The 22,071-nt window shown below is 33.9% G+C and overlaps 1 protein-coding gene across 2 annotated transcripts in view; it reads right to left on the bottom strand.

Annotated features, from left to right (window-relative positions):
- Positions 1–4,443: 4,443 nt before the first annotated feature.
- LOC136835479 (uncharacterized) overlaps positions 4,444–22,071 on the bottom strand; it is a 32,751-nt gene continuing 15,123 nt past the window's right edge. Inside the window, exons 2-9 of one of the 2 annotated variants that reach the window (XM_067099043.1) lie at positions 20,747–21,612; positions 14,211–14,383; positions 12,343–12,511; positions 11,926–12,114; positions 10,402–10,640; positions 9,360–9,563; positions 8,687–8,882; positions 4,444–5,625 (exon numbers count right to left, since the gene is read on the bottom strand). In XM_067099043.1, the coding sequence (XP_066955144.1) occupies positions 5,487–5,625; positions 8,687–8,882; positions 9,360–9,563; positions 10,402–10,640; positions 11,926–12,114; positions 12,343–12,511; positions 14,211–14,383; positions 20,747–20,823 (1,386 nt within the window). In that variant the 5' untranslated portion in view covers positions 20,824–21,612 and the 3' untranslated portion in view covers positions 4,444–5,486. The remainder of the gene's footprint in view (positions 5,626–8,686; positions 8,883–9,359; positions 9,564–10,401; positions 10,641–11,925; positions 12,115–12,342; positions 12,512–14,210; positions 14,384–20,746; positions 21,613–22,071) is intronic. The other variant, XM_067099044.1, reaches the window with a different exon arrangement.

Raw genomic sequence — 22,071 nt, 5'->3', positions numbered from 1 at the left:
ATCTATCTATCTATCTATACTATCTATATATATATATATATATACATATATTAAATATATATATATATATATATATTACACATTAAATCCTGAAGAAGTTTACATATTAAAGTCACGAAAGCGCTTGGTACTTATGCCTTTTTATTATTGCCTTCTGGATCTTGCAGTACATTTAGTCACGTGATCCTTGTGACGGTGTATATATATATATATATATATATATATATATATATATATATATATATATATATATATATAATACATATAATTATACATATATATACTCGTATATACATGTGTGTGTAACGTTCAACTCTGATCTTTAGTCACGTTTAACGCAAGGTCAGGTATTAATACTCTCTCTCTCTCTCTCTCTGAATTTTTATCTAGCGAAAAAAGCTAAATAACGCTAATTACCAAATGACGTTCATTAGGAGGTTGCCGACAGGATTACAAGTTAATGAAGGGAACGTGAGGTAAGAAGAAAGGAACGAAATTTGATGACTGATTTTAAATTCATTTCTACTTTGCGTTTTAATGCATACACAAGGAAATTCCAAAAAGGTATACTTTATTTTACTAAATGGGTTACGCTGACAGACAACAAAGGCGTGTCTTATTATAAGACATAAATTTGTCCATTATGAAAATGCAATTATGATCAACATAAGAGGATTTTAACAAACAAAAGGAAATGATGTTGACATCCCTTCATTGAGAGAGAGAGAGAGAGAGAGAGAGAGAGAGAGAGAGAGAGAGAGAGAGAGAGAGAAACTAAATAGGCAGGAGAACATAAGTCTACTAGAAAAAAATATTTAAAATAATACAAAAACAGAATAATTGAAAGAAACTATCACCAAAATAGCATTTATTTTCTATTCACGGTACTACGTGGAAAGAAGAAACGGACTGCTGGACCCCAAAACACAAAGACAAAAAATATTTAACCGGATGAAAGCGAACACTAGTGACTCCAGGGAGGCCAAAGTTAGGTTGTCGGGTTATGATAGTGTCCAGACTACAACCTGGTTCTAGGTGCACCTTTTTCATTATAGAGTTATTCACTTTCTTTTCAGGAAAGAAAAGGAGGGTTTATGTATGACAGAACAGAGTGACGAAGTATATAAAGGGGATTTAAGGTTCTATTACAGAAACCTGATTAGGAGTTTGATGTGACTTGGGCTTATTTTACTTGATCGAACATATCTCAAAAGCAGTGTCCAGGAATGTGCTACATCAGGTAATGTGCGACTAAGCAGAAGCCTTTCACATCCCCTGCCTTAACTCGATCACCTGAATGTTTATCAAATTCAAAATCGGTTACTTCTAAATTCGAGTTTACATTTTACCACAGAGCCAGTTCCCAAAATCAAAAATATTCGACACTGTGCAATTAGCTAAAAAATATTTATTTCCCACAAACTATACATGTGATGATGACAACATTGCATTACTAGCATTGTTTTTAATATTTACTAGTAAGTGAACATCATTTTTTGCAACTATTACAAAAAGTGGACACATTTGTGATGCAAATCCTCACCCATAAACTATTTATATTTTGAGAGTATTCACCAGTTTAGCAGTCATAATTTATGATGCGTGAATATTTGCGCGCCAAATGTAAAATCCCTAAGCTAGATTGCAAAGCCGACAAACGAATCAAAACAACAAAAAAAAAAACAAACGGACTAATAAATGAAAGGCTCAAAAGTAGGCAATAAAAATTGGTTGGTGTCAATCAAAAATGGAAAGAGCACAATCCAATTAACTCTGTACAGGAAGTGTGACAGTCAATTGAGGCAGCTACGCCATAAAGAATCAACAAAATATTATTTTTTTCCCAGTACAGAGAAACAGAACCAAAAGGAAGTTCATACTGTACCCTCGTTTGATGAGTTACTTCCATTTTTTTTAATAAAGTCGTACTCTAGAACAGCTGTTACTGGAGTTCCAGTGACCGTACAGTTCCTACTTATCGGCTATATAGGTAGTTTTCATTCTAGACCCATGGTCCAAAGACACGTTACACTGTAAGGTGGCAATGGTATCCATTCGTACATAAAAAAAATAATTAACTATTGACGGCTGCAGACGAGCCAATAATCATATGTACACAATGACACACAATATATATATATATATATGTGTGTGTGTGTAAATTGAGTATGCGCGTGCGCACTGACCCACTTCCAAGGAAATACAAATTCCGAAGCTAAGCGAGCGAGGAGTCAATTCAGTTACCATACACTAGGACCGAACGACATCTGTAATAAAGTGGGCTAATCTAATTCCGACAGAGTTCCCCCTCTTATTGAGCTGAAGGGGACTCAGCATCCCGTCCCTTCAGTTATGTATTGTGCAGCTGGAGGGAGTGACTCCACCGTTACTTGTAAAAGCTAAATATTACGAGTATTTTGTCGACCTAGGCCGAGTTGGCTATCGGTTAACCATTTTCTCAAAGCTTGGGCTATGTCATGGATACTTCATCATGGTTTTGAGTTTCTGAATTTGGGGTGTACCAAAGCGCACTTTTAAAGTTTTAATTTAATTTTTTTTTTATTTGATTTAGCAGTTTGTTGAGGAAGGGTGAATAATAATAATAATAATAATAATAATAATAATAATAATAATAATAATAATAATAATAACAACAACAACAATAATAATAATAATAATAATAATAATAATAATAATAATAATAATAATAATAATAATAATAATAATAATAATAATAATGTTCTACAAGAAAACTGTCGTTTTAAAATGTCAAATAGGAAGAAACATAAACACTTTGACATACGGTATCCGTATATTTGATTTAGCCTCATTTATAAACAAAATTTTACAAATGACTTACTATAACTTGATGGAATTCAATATTAGATTAAAAATGGATTCAGTCATAATTACTGTTATTTCCTGAAGAATATTACTGTAAGTAACACAGGCCATATAGGCCTAATTACTAGGACGAAGAGGAGGTTAGAACCGGCTTTATATTATTACATTCAAGTACATAAAAACTCGAAATATAAAATAATAATAAAGTTATGGTCCATGCAATGGACATGTCAGTTGTGGATTTGACATTACCTCACGAGAAAAAAATGAACAATAATGCTCATACAATGGATATAATACATGTTCTGTGAGTATTCTAAATATGAATACGAGTATGAATACAGACCTAAGTACACATGTGTACATAATTCAAATTAGCTGTAACTTGGAAATAACTTACACCCAAGGTTAATCATAATTGTTAAGTTCATCTGCCCTGACCACGATTCGAACCTGACCACTCTCCGCTATCTAGATGGCTGAGCGGTCAAATTCCACTGTTTATTGATATAGCCAAACGATAGGCTCAGGTTCGTATCCTGGCCTGGGCAGATGCACTTATCAATTATGATTCCCCTTATCTGTAAGTTATTACCAAAGTATAGTAAAATTGATATTAAACAATTTTGTTGGCTTAATACTTGAGAACATAAAAAAGTCCCGCTTATATATATATAATATAATATATATATATATATATATATATATATATATATATATATATATATATTATATACACACACTTCTATATACCAACTCACACTGAATTCATTTACATTATACTATAAAAAGAAAAATGCTTTGTCTTTAGTAAACACCTGTTGTTAATAAAAAAAATAATAAATGCTTTGTCTTTAATAATAATAATAATAATAATAATAATAATAATAATAATAATAATAATATTCTCTTTAACAATAAATTCTGACATTAGCTTATTTACAGACATTAAAGCTGATCCTCCTCTCAGACTTAAAACTTAATTTGGTACAGGAAATTTATTTCATTATTTTCCTTCGTTCAAAGTTTTCAAACGACAGTTACAACTTCCCAGTGTTAAAAGTCTCAGACAGAGAAGTATTCCAGATGTCCATTCAGCTCTCAAGTGTGCTGAGCACTTTATTTATTTTCTGAGTTGAGTTACAAGTTGAATTTGTTTCCCTTCTGATTTATTTTAGAATATTCGTTTAAGTTATTTATTATAAATTCAGTTATTCACTTGACAATTAAGCTTTGTGTTCAACCTTGTTGTATATGAACAGACAAAGCATAAGTGTTTTACATCTTTGTATTTGTCTATATACCTTTTATCTATCTATCTATATATATATTATATCTATATATATATAACTATATATATATATATATATATATATATATATATATATATATATATATATATATATATATACAGTATACGTGTGTTTGTGTATATTCAAAAATAAATTTCAACTAAACGTAAATAATAACTTTTATAAAAAATTTCTAAAAAAAAAAAAATAAAAATCCGAGGCATTCAGGTGGACCAAATGATGGCCAAAAGCAGGCCTCCAAATAGGAAGCATAATGGCGATGATGATTTGCATTATCATGCAATGATTTTGGATACTCAGTAACCTGCATCAGAATTACCAGTTAAGGAAAAAACTTTTTATCATGCTAAGTGAATTCTTCGCCCCAGATCAGCTGCAACTTAAGAAGTGAACTCAGAACTTGACTGAGAGAGACTAGAAGTTAACAATATCCCCACTGCTTCGGGAACATAACAAAGTTTTCAAAGGTATTTTCAAAATCTCAACCAGAGTCAGGGTAAAAAAAAAAAAAAGGAAAAAGAAAAAAAAAGTAGGAGTCATCTCAGATGTACGAAATAAGTATGATAAACGAACTCTAGGGATATAAACCGTTACATAATCTATCCATAGCTGCTTTTGTGAGTTAATTTACACTTACACAGATAACAACGGAACGTCTACTGGATACGGAACATTCACACTTATATGGAGTTTATCTCTAAGAAATATGTACAAAGTCAAATGTTGAAGTATGAAACATCTATCTACAAAACATGCAAGTCGTAAATAAATAACCACATTTCTAAGACAAAAATAACTATCACATGTAAAGTCTACTAACTGTATTCATATGCTATAATATATAACAAATAACAATGACATATAAGACAACTAATACAAATATGCTGTCTAGAAGGTCGCTTACATTGTCATGTGCGTCAAAACTTCTTAATAACAAGAACGGTTTAGGTAAGTTTCCATCCATGCCCCTGGCACAGGATGCTGAGTATTGATGTGATATATCACTTCATTCAAAGATTTACACCTAACAGATAGGTAGGCCTCTAGGTAAGTGAAAACGAAAAAAATTGAAAATTAAAAATTATGGGTAGCAAAAGATGATATATGAGAACGACCACGATCGAACACAATAAAAAAAACCTGGTCAGGATCATGAAATAAATTATAACTATCACCAACATGTAATAAAAGGACGTTGTAAAAAAAAAAAACACCGAAAGACTTCACATAAAAAAAAGACCCACGGGGCGAGAGATCGTTTTCACAATTCAGTAACGAAAAAATGGGCTCCATTTCCTGGTGAGGTCAATTTGAGTAGAATTTCTGGATTCAGAAGTTGAAGCAAGATGCGGAGGTCTCTCCCGGCGCCAGAAGCGCTGTCATCGCAGCCCAGGTGGATGCGGCGCCAGCCACGAGCCCTACGATGACCACACTCCATAGTGCTATCCGATGAGGCAAGGTAATTTTCCTGAAAAAAAATAAATAAATAAATAAAAAAATAATAATAATAATTCTAAGATATTCACAATGTCGTGATTAAATTGTTGTATAGGAAAAAATCCAGAATTATTTGTATAAGTTACATTGCAAAGATTTTCGAACACCTGAGGAGGTACACCGTTCAGGTGTTCGAAAGTCTTTGTTTGTATCTTTTACATATAGTACGATTTATCGATATAACTGTAACCATTTAATAATATAATAATAATAATAATAATAATAATAATAATAATAATAATAATAATAATGGGAAGCAAAAGTATAAACACTAATATGTTCATTCTCATTTTCAATTTCTGACTTTGAAACAAATGCCAAGAAAATTAGCGAGGACATTCATTTCTCTGCCATAAAAACAATCACAACTAAAAGAATATCATCATTATAAGCATATAAAAAACAAAAATGAAAAATGTATCTAATTTATTGAATTAATGTTCAACGAACTGTCAGTCTATCCAAAGAGTCAGTGGACGATTTCATCGTCTTACGATAACAAACGTCTCTCCCGATGGTCATAAGACGCAATTTCTTTTATTTTATTGCACTGACGAGAGGCGAATCTCTGTGACCCAACAAAGCAACCATAAAATATTCGAGCTGGAAACAGCCAGGTCAAGAGTTTAAAATGTGAATATTAAAGGCGTATTTCATGTAAAAAATAATAAAATAAATGAAAACGAAAACAAAGCCTTTAAGATCTAACAGAGCAAAATTCTTCGTTTTTAGAGATCAAAGAGAGAGAGAGAGAGAGGGAGAGAGAGAGAGAGAGATCAGAGAGAGTTTCAGAGAGAGAGAGAGAGAGAGAAGAAATGTAATTATTTTTACAAATGTTGGTGACAGTGACATCGATAAAAAAACCAGATGGGTAAGTTAATCCATACCTAAGTTAATAATTAAACACTATAGTCACTAAAATTATCACAAAGATTTACCTAAAACGTAGAATAAAAATCATAAAATAAATTAAATGGATATACAACCAATGTTTTTTTTTTAATCAAAAAGCAAATTGCTAAAACTTATATCACTGTTTTTGTTTCATCCAGACCAGGGTACAGAAACAACCAAGGGAAATATAATTTGCACAACTGAAAACAACTCGGGTACATAATTCTGTAACATGGATGATCTCTGCTTTGAGTGCAACATCTACGAACCTTTGTGTGGATATGTTTGTGTTTACGAAACAACAACAGGGCAAAAGAGATTTTCAGAAGAGATTAGTGGCAATAATAATTAAAAAAAAACTACATACATTTTGAGGGGAGGAAGGGGTAAATGATGAATGGCTCCATACCTTGTCGAGGGACTTAAGTTTTTTCTTTAATAATGTTGTGATGACATACATTTTAACGAAGAGAGAGAGAGAGAGAGAGAGAGAGAGAGAGAGAGAGAGAGAGAGAGAGAGAGAGAGAGATGCATATGCATATTATGGGAAAGGGAGAGAGATATCAGTGTTTGTATATTAAGGGAAAGAGAGATGCTGTGTGTACAAACATGGAGAGAGAGAGAGAGAGAGAGAGAGAGAGAGAGAGAGAGAGAGAGAGAGAGAGAGAGAGATGTACTATGTTATTAAGAGAGAAAGAGAGAGAGAGAGAGCAGAGAGAGAGAGAGAGAGAGAGAGAGAGAGAGAGAGAGAGAGAGAGATACTATATGTAGATGTGGAAAGAGAAGATGCTGTATGTACACATATTAAGAGAGAGAGAGCAACTAAAGTCTATGACATATCACCGTAAATCTCACTTCACACTCAGGAACACACGTCTTTCAGGAAAATAAATTTCTCGTGGCAACGGCAGCCGGGACATGAAAATGAGCTCTTCATCTTCCCAAACAAAAACAAACACCTAATTACTCGCTCGTGTATCATACGAGGCATTTTAATGGGCAATTAATCTTCGCGTACCAACACCACCACGTATTTCCAACGGAATCGATTTCACTTCCCTGCGTTGTAGAGCTTTGCAAAATCGCCCGTCGGTGCAAAGCCCTGATCCACTTTGCTCTCGAGCAAGATTTGTTTTGCTGGCAAATGTGTTCAGTGAAGGAGTTTGACGAGAAACAAAGCGGTAATGAAGTGTATGGGGAAACGTTTTAATCTTATATCTTTCGACAGTGTTAATAAGGCTGTACATTAAATGTTGTGTTGAACATATTCTGTATTCTACCACGTAAAGCGACATTGATTTTGTGATAATAATAAGAATAATAATAAAAATAAAAAAATAATAATAATAATCATCATCATCATCATTAGTATTACTGTAGACGGTGGACCTTAACTATGTACAAAAACATGCATCCTTCCTTTCTCACGAACTTCTATTATTTTTCCTTTTCTATAAAAATCATCTTTTGAGTTATTAACCAAATACTCTTATGCCGCAGTGAAGATCCACATGAGATAAATAAAGAAGCAAAAAATAGAACTAATTTCTGATGCTATTTATAAGAAAACTAAAAATAAAAAAATTAAGAATAAATTTAAAGCGACATAAAAAATGGGTCACCGAATATCCAAGTTAATGAGATAAAGCTGATGTATACACTTTAATGTAAAATCTGCGTCTGTTAACACTTCTAATATTAAGTCAAAGACCTCTCATTAGCCTGAATATGATCGCCCTTATCAAATTTATAGTTATGATACCCACTGATTTTCGCAATGCAATCATCCTCAAGTTTGCACAATAACATTGAATGCCTTGCATTTCTAATCGCACTTAGTGGGCTGACTACGCAGTGTATGAGCCATTGCAAAATATTGCCCAAAATAACCTAGCTTGCTTCATTTCTTGGAAAAAATTCTAATACTAGTAATAATATTAGTAGTAGTGATGATGACTTCAATACCATATTCATAAATAGAACCTTTTGATTATTTGATTGCCTAAAAAATCAGAGTTCAAGACGGCCTGAAAACAAACGTGAGAGAGAGAGAGAGAGAGAGAGAGAGAGAGAGAGAGAGAGAGAGAGAGAGAGAGAGAGAGAGAGAGAGAGACAAAACTGTTATCGCTGCAACTTACCGAGTACGCCAAGTTCCGTTCTCCTCGGCGTCACATAACCTCATATAGAAAATGGGAGGCAGGACGAATGTTAAAATTGGAACAGAGAAGCTGCCAATGAGATTCAGAACCTTTCCGAAATTCTGGACAGCCAAACTGATGAAGAGGCCGCATGCTACGATGCCCGTCCTCATGACGCATCGCCGCCACCCAAATGCTGAAAACAAGAGATTTGTAAAGTGAGAAAGGTTAAGCGTGGGGGCTCTAATATTTCGGTTTCCATAAATTTCATCATTTTGTAAATCTGAAGTGTGCAGAGCGTATATAAAACAAAAATATGCAGTAAACATGCAACAGACAACCACTGTTGTTGGTGGGTACTTCATCAATATAGTTATCATCAGTTATAGTTATTATTTCCTAGCTATCTCCACCAATTCTTACTTCTGTAAATGAAAGCTCACTTAGTTTTCAGCCACCAGTTACTTTAATATTCATGCTAGTCCGAAGCCTGAGCGAAGGGGAAGTTCTGGACATCAGGCTAACTCCCCAACCCCCTAAACCTCTCAAATAAACAAAAAAGGGGCGTTACTGTAACCTGCAACAAGCCTTAACATCCTAATGCAAGTTGCGGTTGGGTCACTAGGTCCCCAGAGCTTAAGGAAAAGACCTCTTCCACCTCGGAGATACTTACTGCTGGGCAGTCCTACGGCTTCCTCTAAGCTCTGAGAGAGGGGGTTGACGATGATGATGTAGGTGAAGGCGTTGTTGATCAGCATAAGGACCGCAATCACCTTCACCGAAATACCGCGCACAGACAGCAGGATGTTGACCGTCACGCTGTCTCCGAATTCCAAGTAACCGAGAGACGCTACAGGCAGGTACAGAATCTGCAACACTGTAAGTAAAAAGTGTTGTTAATGTGGGCGAGGAAGGACGACAGATGAAAGTAATGTGAGGTTGTGTATGAAAGAATGAATATAAAACACCGTCAATGTCAGAAAAGGAAATATAGCACGCCATTATGCATTGAAAAAAATGACTCTGGGTGAAGGTTGACACGAATATGGAGCGTTCCTTTTCTCCACGAATTTTCTGAATATCCGCCGAAAAAGCGAGAATATTTGGGATATCATTTAAACTTTTCCGTCTAAATTTATGAAAATTCTAATGAGTTTCATGGAATATTCATATAACGTTTGGCGGACACAAAAACTTTAAGCGGGATGACTTTGGCTAATGAAGGACTTCATTGTCAAAGGTAAAATTAAATATTTTGAGGGAGTGTGGTTGGGCGGAGTATACCCAAGGTATACTGATTTTCATTACTCCAGCATGATCATTATTATGTTTTATTATTACAGAACTGAACCAAGATTGTATTATCTCAAGGTCCACGTGATTATCTAGAAGAAAGTGCTCCTTCATTACCTGGGAAAAGTGAATAGAAATTACCATATCAGAAGAGCGAAAAAACTGATGGATGTTCTTGTTGTCTTTTTATTACATTAATCATCTGAGCTGCCGTGCATGTAAGTGCTCAGTAAACACTATCTTATCAGAAGTCACATCCATTGCTAGCATGATCTTATCTTACAATTGACTAATAAGAACTTCATACGCTCCTGTGTTTTAGTGGCAAAACCACCACCAGAAAGGATTATTTTTTAGGCTACTTGAAAAGAAAACGGGTTGGTGTGGGTAGGCACTCCAAATCCCGTTTTCTATTGACCTACCAACGAAGGCAATGACGACGGCGATGGGGAACTTCTTTCGATCAGACATGTCATTCTGGATGGTTGGGAAAGTGACGGAGCCTCCGTACGAGAACATGATGGTACCGAAGCCCAAGAAGAAACTGCTTACGGAAGGAGTGGTGTAACTTGGTTCGCCGCCGGGGGAATCCACAATGATCTTGATGATTACTACGACTATAGCTGCCACTGTTGCCACCAGAGCAAGGACGGATGCTTGCCTGTAGAGATAACAATAATGATAATTCGCTTTGATACCAAAGCTTACCATACGGTAATCTTTCTTCAAGGCTAAAATGTTTCATATTATTGAAAAATATATAAGAAAATTTTTTTTAATTTGTATTAATTCTTATCCCATTCCTCTCTCTGAAAACTACTGAATTTTGTCTAAATAAAGTTTGGTGTCTTGACGGATGATAACAGAAGAAGGGATGTAGCCAGAAGCATGTAATAATAATAATAATAATAATAATAATAATAATAATAATAATAATAATAATAATCTTCCCATACAATATAACAACCTATTTGTTTTCTCAACAAAATGAAAGTAAATGGGAAGTCAGCAAAATGAAAGAGCAAAATCCTGAGTATTACATTATCCAGTAATGTCATAGTGCGCGAAGGGTTTATAAGAAATTCTCAAGGCACGTGGGGAAAAATTCAGTATTCTTTTCATCTAGACAAAGGGTGTGTACCGCACAATGACATAAGAAATGAAGGGACAGTAATGGGTATACGACCTTTTAATAACAAATGGGTTTTATGTTAGAGAGAGAGAGAGAGAGAGAGAGAGAGAGAGAGAGAGAGAGAGAGAGAGAGAGAGAGAGAGAAATTTACTAAAAGAGCTGATTGGTGACACAGATTGTGAATGTCTTGTCGTTGAATTTGAAAGTTCAGATATTCAGAGGAGAAAATACTGACTAAAGTGAAATAATTTTAAGGTAATCTAAATTTCAGGTAGTTTAAAATCTATGTATGTAGTGAAGAACTGACGTTAAAACTGCCTTCACCAACAATTGGAATTACTTAATTACTTTCCCCATCCCAGCTCAAAAGAGGGGATATGTCCATCTCAAACCTATATCTTTCAACAATTATATATATATATATATATATATATATATATATATATATATATATATATATATATGTATATGTATATATATATATATATATATATATATATATATATATGTATATATATATATATATATATCTTTAACAATTATATATATATAAATATATACATATTACACCTACACACACACACACACACACACACACATATATATATATATATATATATATATATATATATATATATATATATATATATATACATACATATATATATATATAAAGTAAACTAATCAATCCTCACAATGATTAGGATGATAGGCCCATGAACTAGACATGAGATAATCAAAAGACACCAAGCACTCACCACAGTGATTGGAAACACAGTGGGCTGGGTCTGAGAGAGTCAGAGAATGTCCTTACCAAAATTCTTTGGGACTTCCAAACCAGGAGAGAGGCACCATGACACAGCCGACGACCACAAGCCAGCAACAGACGGTGAGATTTGGCAGATATTCCGTCAAGATATATGTCAACAGTTCTCCAGACAGGAGAATAGTGACAATCGATACACCGAACAAGGTGACACATTGCATCACGTTCACAAAGTGCCTGTGAAGGAAGAAAGTCGTTGTAGTTGTCAGTTAACGTTTTATAACAGGAATGTTATTTATTTGGCTCCAGTGATGAGGATCACATATGGTGATCAGCGACAACAATAAAAGAATATCTTTATTTGTCTGAATTAGGAAGGAAAATCGAGGGGCTGTCGTCAGCCATAACACAACAAACAACAACAATATCAAGAAGAAGAACAACACAAATAATAATTATACTTACCATCCTGGCATACCAAGCGTTCGGTAAGCCATGGCCGGATACGGTTTACGACACGCTCTCTGATACTCGGGCCATCTTTCCTCCAGGATTATCCAGCATATCCCCAAATGGCAAGCAGAGCACCCCACGACGAGACAGGAACCGGCAAGCACTGCTATGCCTGCCCATCCTGCAGAGGAAGGAAAGTCCCTCGTGAACACAGGAATCTTCTATTCACTTGCTCCAAATATGAATTCTATATTGGTTGAAACTGAATAATTTTTCAAATGCTAGGCTGGAGGAACTATACAAAAAAAAAAAAAAATCGTACTTCCAGAGTTCTATTAAAAAGGACGCAAGAGATATGAGTAACTCATTAAGAACTTTATTAGTTGTCAAGAAAAACCTGCTTATTTGTTTTCTTGAATCTCTGTTAATTAGAGAATGCATCCTCAAGGACGCTGATTAAAAAGATATAACAGCAGCTACTTAAAAAATAGCATTTCAGAGAATAAAATTGAAGCGGAGTTTGGGAAGGAAATTCGACAGTGGAAGAAATGTGGTAGGAGGTAGTACAGAGGTCAGCGCTGGAGAAAAGATAGATCACAGTTTGAGAAGGTTTGGTCATGTAAAGAGAATGGAAAGTTGGTGAACAGAGTATAATTCAGATGTAGTAGGGGAAAGAGAGGAGGAAGACCAAGAAAGAGATGGATAGATGGTGTGGAAGAGGATGTTTCACTGTAAAATTTCCGAGTCATAAGTATGAATGTGGCAGTGAGAGTTACGCTGATTTTTCTTTAGAGTCACCCTTTTCTAGGGGAGAAAGCTTAACACAGGGGGGAACTCAATGAAAGGCTTATAGAAAATATTTGATATATCTAAACTGGTGTTCGAGATATACTCAAGAATGTAAGTGAAAAATACCCATAAACAAAATTATTTAGTTACAGTTCGGTCACTTGGCTGCTCTTTAACATTGAAGTGACAAGGTAACAAAAAACGTGCGTAATTCTCCCATTACTTTCTCCGAACGCATACTAACAAAACACATTACTTTCACTGTGTGATTCTGAACTGTAATAGAAGATAGTGCCATCCTATTATTGTCATAGCGTTAAAAAAAAAGTGAATAAAAAGGGTGTAAGGGCAGGGACAAAAAACATCCGGGCAAAAACAAAAGAAGTGAAAACTTTTGTCCCTGTCGAGGGAATGCTGCAGGAGTCTCAAAAGCGAGCATTTAGGATCAGGGGATGCAAAATACAATTTGCTTAAAAGGTATTCCCAACTGAAGATTTTTCGCTTGAACTTCTATTGTTCATTGGTACTATAGGTGTGATACCAGGATGCAAAGATTTCGTGTGATATAAGAAAGCAACTTGTTGCTGAAAATCAATAAATTTTCTTACATTATCCTAGCAAGCTTGAAGGTAAATTTAGCAGTGGTAAAAGTGGCAAGGTGAGAGATAAGAGTAAACAGATTTCATTAAGCATGTTTTATTAAAAATAATAGGTCGAATTTTATTTATCACTTTCTGTCTGAATTTTATTTATCACTTTCTGTCTCACTGTTCACTTTTCTGTATCATAATAATAATAATAATAATAATAATAATAATAATAATAATAATAATAATAATAATAATAATAATAATAATAATAATCTCATAATAGCATGAATCACTAAAATGGTGAAGAAATCCACAGGGGGGTAAATGTAAATATGTAGTAGAAACATATACAAACGAGAGCTTTCGAGAACCTGCTCAATTCTCCTCCTCATATATATTTACATTTACACCACTGTGGATTTCTTCACCAATAATAATAATAATAATAATAATAATAATAATAATAATAATAATAATAAGACAGACGGACTTCCTGCTTACCTGTTTGTGCAACGGCCCAAGGAAGAGCAAGGACTCCAAGACCAGCAACTTGAGCTACCAGGAAGAAGGACGTCAGGAGGATACCTAAGCCATTCTGCGATCGGCCATGCTGACCGCTGCGGGTCAGCGCAGAGGCTAGGTCATCGTAGGGTTCTGAGGGAGGTTGATTGACACTGGCGATGGAAGAAAAAAATACGAATGAAGGTCTTTTTTTTTTTATCAAAAATTGTATTTGTTTAATTTTAACAGTGCTAACAGTAGGCCATGTAATGCCCTATCCAGCGGAACACATACTAAATGAAGGTCTTTATTAATGAAAAAAACAATATATATATATATATATATATATATATATATATATATATATATATATATAAAAGTATATATATATATAATTCCTATCCAGCAAGAACTCATACTAAATAAAGGTCTTTATTTAAAATAAAAAATATATATATCTTTTAACAGCTATTACAGTGGGTTATGCAATTCCCTTCCAGTGCAACACATACTAAATAAAGGTCTTTATTTAAAAAAAAAAACATATATATACATATTTTTTTTAACAGCTCTTACAGTGGTTTATAAAGTACCCTAACCAGCGGAACACATACTACACTGAAACTGACTTTTAGTGTACTGTAATTGACATACCCGATGGGGATTAATTAGAAAAACCCGGGGACACTGTTAATCCACAAATAAAAACAGCACAAGCCTTTATTAAAATGTACCTACATCATGGCACACATGAATATCTAGATATAAATAAGTAAGCTACAGATTTCAGTTATGGTATGACGACTATTCACAAGTAATCATTATTTCTGTGATAATTAGTGAGCCTTATTTTCTTGGCCATCAGTAATAAAAACAACTATCAGTAACGCTGACAATAATAATAAAATAATAATAATAATAATAATAATAATAATAATAATAATAATAATAATAATAATAATAATAATAATACCACAGGGTGAAGATATGAAAACCTTTGTCAAGTTACTCAAAGGTCTACAAAAAATCAAGTTAACTGGGCCTTTTGTAATAATAATAATAATAATAATAATAATAATAATAATAATAATAATAATAATAATAATAATAATAATAATACCACCACCAGGGTAAAGATATGAAAGCCTTGTCAAGTTACTTAAAGGTCTACAAAAAATCAAGTTAACTGGGCCTTTTATAATAATAATAATAATAATAATAATAATAATAATAATAATAAAAAATCAAGCAAAGGTCTGCAAAAATCAAATTATTATAATAATTTTATAATAATAATAATAATAATAATAATAATAATAATAATAATAATAATAATAACAACTCCAAAGGTCTACAAAAAATCAAGTTAATTGGACCTTTTATTATTACAATAATAATAATAATAATAATAATAATAATAATAATAATAATAATAATACCATGAGGTTAACGATATGAAAGGCTTGTCAAGTTACTCCAAATGTCTGAAAAAATCACGTTTATTGGGCCTTTTATAATAATAATAATAATAATAATAATAATAATAATAATAATAATAATAATAATAATAATAATAATAATACCACCAGGGCAAAGATATGAAAGCCTTGTCAAGTTACTCCAAAGGTCTACAAAAAATCAAGTCAACTGGGCCTTTTTATAAAATCTGACGGGAAGTCCGGATTATCTAGTTTCAGGAAACCGAAACCATCCCGAGGCTTTATTTGATAATTGGGGAGACTTGAAAAACCTTACCAACAAAGAGTAAATCTTTCAACAACAAAGTATTTTTCATAATTAGTATTTTCTTCTGTGAGAAAACAGGGGTAACGATAATAAAAGAAGGACTTTCTCTGAAAGAGAAAAATGTCTGCTAATTGCCAATTAAACAGGTCGAAAGAGTTTAGCAATTAACTTACTTTGTGACTTTACATTATGGGAATGTTCAAAATTTCGAAATTTTTATGAAAGAAACATCTCTTCCACATGGGTACAAATATATATATATATATAGTATATATATATATATATATATATATATATATATATATATATATATATATATATATATATATATATATATATATATATTAGGTAGGCAACGTAGCTTGCGAAGCGTGAGTTACACCAATATTAAATATTTAATCATTTTTCCATGGGACTGAAAACCTAAAGAATTACATACTTGCATTTTAGTAAATTAATTTTTAAACAAAGTGTGATGCTGCAACCATTTTCTGACTTAACTTCCTGACTTCCGCAAAGGTGAATATATATCAAGCAAAATATAAGGAATTTTCCTGAAGTTCATAAAAGCTTCTTAATTAAGTATAGGATAGGTTCTACATAAAAAAAGTAAGATACATTCTGATACTTACTCAGAACTGTACGAATCCAATCAACGTGGGCACGTGTGAGAGAGAGAGAGAGAAAAAGAAAAATACTACAAATAATAAGTGTAAACATGACAAATTAAATATCTTACACACAGTGATTTAATCATGGCCCATTATTTTATATTTTCATTTTTATTTTCTTTTATTTCACAAGCATTAAAATAAGCCTCAGAATCCAACTCCCAACCTCCCCTGCAAATAATGGAAAATCATTATAGAGTAACAGAGTAAGTTAACAAGAACAAGAACATTCATCAGTACAACTCTCCATTATTCGAAATAAAATCCTAGGATGCATAATAAAAAAAAAAGTCCCAAAAAGGGAACAGTGTTGAGATGTATGCATGTATGTATGTATGTATGTATACCTACACAACACAAACTCCGACGAAATGAAAATACTACTTCACATTAACGGGAAATATGTATTAACCTAACATTCATTCAGCATAAAAAAAAAATTGGATTAATTTTCTTTTTTTTCCGCAATACAGTATCGTCTTAGTCAGGGAATCCTTCTACTAACATCTACAACTATCTGTTTTCGAGTCCAGAATATGGAGTCTCTCCCCTGTGCTGTGTTCGGAGTCTCCCCCCTGCGCTGCACTCGGAGTCTCCCCCCTGCGCTGTGTTTGGAGGCATGCAAAAGCAAAGAGGGCCATACAACAGCAATTTGTGCCTGGGCGAGGAAGAGAAGGGACCGTATATGGATGGCTGATGAACGAGGGAACAGAATGAATAGATAAATGAAGACGTGAAGGGAGCAGGGAAGTACATGCAAGAAATATGACTGAAATAAAGCGAAGATGTAATTGTCAGATGAATACGAGGAAAAAGTACGAAGTTCTCTCTCTCTCTCTCTCTCTCTCTCTCTCTCTCTCTCTCTCTCTCTCTCTCTCTCTCTCTCTCACACACACAACTTGAGAAAATTGTCCATAATTGTTTTCATATTTGTACCTTTTAAGTCATCCATGGAAAAAATTTATCTTATTTTTTCATTCACTTTCACCTCCACAAAGAATGTTGTTGTCATTTCTAGTAGTATATTCTCACTTTAACTAAATACTATTGATATTCCTTGAACATTTTTAAAATTTTTTTCGTATATAATGCAGAAAAGCTACTCAGGCAAATTACACCAAAAGGAAACTCGAACAATCGCAAGCACGCAATAAACAAAGGATGATGAATTCGAGAATATATGATCATATTTAATGCATAAAAAACGAATGCGCTATTACTAAGCACATTAACCAAGAGGGAAGATATTTGATCACAAGAAAAAAAAAATGTTTTCTTACAAATATTATCAGTTTTATTTAAAACAATGGATTCATCTAACGACAAAAACTGCACCGACATAAAAACCCAGCATGATTCAGAAGACAACCTCATTAGATACGATTCTTATCTAAAAAGGTTTCCAGGAATAACGTGCGTCACTTCGCTTTCCCCAGATTAGCCGGAAGCGATGAGAGTCATTTCCTGTCAATATCAGTTATCTAAACTGATAATTTCTCCAGTCACGGATTATCATCTGACGCTTGTTTACTTCGCAAATAAGAGGTGGCCTCTATCGGTCAGGTGCAGATATGAGTGAGAAACATCAGTACGAATTTGTTGCTTGCTCTCCTTTCAATCAGACACTATTTGCTTTTGTTGGTTTCTGGATGGTTTGACTGTTATCACTAAAGAGAAGTTGGTTAACTGAGACTTTCTATATGCATGCATACATATACACACACACACACACACACACACACACACACACACACATATATATATATATATATATATATATATATATATATATATATACATACATATATTATTTTCCTCTATTTTCATGGCTGATAGATTCAAGAGAGCAGCCCAGATCTCTCCTTCCCCGCCTGAGGTTTTATGCCTGGAAATCTGGCTAGTGTGTGTGTGTGCGTGTGTGGAAGAGAGAGAGAGAGAGAGAGAGAGAGAGAGAGAGAGAGAGAGAGAGTTCAGTTTACTATCGATGCCAAAGAAACACACTATCACCTACGGCCATATAACCTAAGCAGGCTTAGACGATTAGCACGCGTGATTAAACACTAATTAAGTAATTAACAATTAATGAGGCACAAGGCCCACTTAATTGTATCTCCCTGCCGAGCGAAACTAGACCGTACCAATACCGAATTCAACATTCATGGAAACTCACGGTAACGTGTAGTTGGAAGGACCTCATTAGATTTCCGTGGGGCGATTCAATTAAACAGCTGACTTGCCACGTCAGGTGATCCGTGCTCTACACTCTGTACTGACAAATGCAATCCAAATTAGGCTCCAACTCTCTCTCTCTCTCTCTCTCTCTCTCTCTCTCTCTCTCTCTCTCTCTCTCTCTCATACACATCTATACATGCACTTAATTTTTTTATGTATTCTCTTTTTTTTCTCTCATTTTTACGTTGGTCTTTTATTCTGTTTATACCTCGTTCTTTGACTGCCTTGCCAATTTTGGATTTCCTATTGATGGTTTATTCTCTCTCTCTCTCTCTCTCTCACACACACACACTGTCACACAAACATGCACTTCATTTTTTTATGAATTCTCTCTTTTTCTCCTCTTTACTTCGTTTTTTTTATACAGTTTATACTTCGTTCTCTTTTGTCGGCTCCTGTGCTTGGATTTTCTATTGATAGTTTATTCTCTCTCTCTCTCTCTCTCTCTCTCTCTCTCTCTCTCTCTCTAGTACAATATTCTCACCCTAGCTTGACAGCAGCCTTCATTACCATCACTAGCATGCCTCGGAACCACAGTTCTTCCGAGAACGGAAATGACACAGGCTATTTGCTGCATACCAACTTGCGGGATTTGACGCACCGTTTGGTTAACTCTACCCAATGGCTGCAGGAGACGAATTCTCAAGCTTCACTAAGTCCCCTTCCGGACTTGCAACCGATGCATCCTTTAATTAATTCTCTTTATCTTTGGCATTTAGAAATGCAGTGGTACATCTATTATACCTCCGTAGTCAAAAGATTTAAAAAACACACACATACACAAATTATTCATTTCATGACCAGGAAATCTAATAAATTTGTTTGATAATATTCATAAGATTCAATTTTTTACTTAAAAAATCTACTCCTTGTTATAATATCTGTTATCAACACCTAGAATAAAAGTCTTCCAAAGAAATCATCGCACACGCTCATGTTCTCTATTTCTAAAGTGACCGTCCACAATAACTGATAATACCATCGCCGAGTCTGATGTAAACACTGTTCAGTGTCACTGATGTGTACACCAAGTCTGGTCGGTACTAATGCTGTTACGACGTCTGTTTTTGGAATTTTAATAAATACCGTCCTTAGATTTACATAGTCAAGACACACTAATTATTATTATCATATCATAGCCTAGAAGACTATTAACTTAAAAAGCAAGCTCTAACAAACAAAATGTTAACATACGTTAAAAAATAAAAAAAAGCAAAGAGAATAACACAAATAATAAATAAATAATACAAAGACATTTCATACGTTTCTGAAATGAAATATCAAACCCAAAGTTGTATGACTAATCTGAGCTCAATGGCAAGGACAATAATGTGTATACACATCCATGCATACATACATATATATATATAAATATATATATATATATATATATATATATATATATATATATATATATATATATATATATGTGTGTGTGTGTGTGTATATATATCATGTGTTCTTATGGGTAAGGCAAAGTAAAGGAAGAAGAAAGCAAATGCAAAAATGAAGTTTTTTTTTGTTTTTGTTTTACTGTAATTTGCAAAATTAGCCGGAAATGCCGCACCCATATCAATTACGACAGAGGCAGAATGCGCAAAATATCCCAAGCCATGAAAATCTTTGGGAAAGTGAGAGTAGGACAAAAACATTAAAGCATCGGTTAACATTTTCAAGACGATAAGACGCCATGCAGATAAAAATGAATAATGAAAAAAACAACAACAGTGACAGCGAGGGCAAAACCAAAGCCAGAAAGATGACAAAGAAACAAAAGGGCGGGAATGAAAGTTACAGTGGCATAACATCGTGCTATTTATACAAAGCTCTAAAAAACAATAAATAAAAAAACAACGAACCAAAAGGCAGAAAATACCGTCTTCTTACCTGGATGCTGTGAATGTCGGAGACAACACAGAACTTGTTTTCTTTCCTCCGAGGAGCCAAGACTTTTCGGAAACCATTTTTTCTTTTATTGCTGGGGAACAGATGGTGAGGCTTGGAAAGAATCCTTTATTTCTCTCTCTCTCTCCAATAATTAACGTTGTCAATCAAGCATCAAAGACGCAAGAACACGTTCTCTTGTTGTGTCTTTTCGTTGCTGTTGTATTTCTCTTAGTTCGTTTCTCCTTGATGTTGCTGGAAGCTGTTTTGGAGTTTGGGTTTTAGCACTTATTCTCGAGCTCTTTTTCCCAGTTCTACTTAATCCTGAATTCCAGGCGACGATAAAAGTTATAAGCGATGTCGCATTCGTTCTTTTCACGAAAAAAGAAATCAGTACAATTATTTTTCTTGTTCCAGGTCAAAGAACTTGCAATTACGCTGAAGTTCCAAGGGGCTCTCGTCACGTTATTGGCTTTCAAATGTCCTGGTTTTAAATCCGATACCTTTTCACTCGGTTTGCTTTTGATAATGCCTAAAACACCACTGAATATCACTCCTCAAGACTGCCCAGAAATCATGAATGTCGTAAATATTACTTGTCTTGAGCACAACACGAAAAAAGTTCACAATTGATTTCCTTCAATGTTGCTCTTTGTTTAGCGTTTTTATAAAGTTCCTCCTTTTGGCACACTCGAGTTATTTGTTTCGCGTAATGTAGGGTTTGCAAAGGAACTTCAGGAATCGACAAAAGGTGCTAATGTGTCACGTCTGTTGAATCAGAGCAGGGAGATGAGGCCCAGGTGATGAAGAAGAGGTGGTCCTTTGGGGGCGATAGCGAAACACGTTTCTTGAAGCACACAAGTTAATGTCTGGAAGATTAAGGGTAAGAGTAAAGGTAAATAAGCTATAATAAAGGAAGGGAAGATAAAAACAAGTCATTAATTATATAAGATTCAAGATAAACTTACAAAATGGGAAGAAGTACAACTGGTGGAGGCACAGATCGTAAAGCATAGTATTAAAAAAAAAATTTAATGTTGTCTAGATGTATCATATTTACTCTGGGTTTATATATATATATATATATATATATATATATATATATATATATATATATATATATGTATACATATTGAACTGATATATAACAAACCAATAAGCAGAAAGACAGATAAATATAGAACTCGTCTTTTAAAAGCACAGGAATTGATTCGAAAGAAAGAGAATCTGTGTTAAGATAACAATTAGGCAAACGAAAAATGAGTCATAATGCAACCAGGTGGGATATATTCGTTTCCGGTGCCGCTTGGCAAGCAGAGATATTTAGA

The sequence above is a fragment of the Macrobrachium rosenbergii genome, chromosome 55 (assembly GCF_040412425.1).
Source record: "Macrobrachium rosenbergii isolate ZJJX-2024 chromosome 55, ASM4041242v1, whole genome shotgun sequence".
Taxonomy (NCBI): Eukaryota; Metazoa; Arthropoda; class Malacostraca; order Decapoda; family Palaemonidae; genus Macrobrachium; species Macrobrachium rosenbergii.
This window is presented reverse-complemented; position numbering and strand designations above follow the sequence as displayed.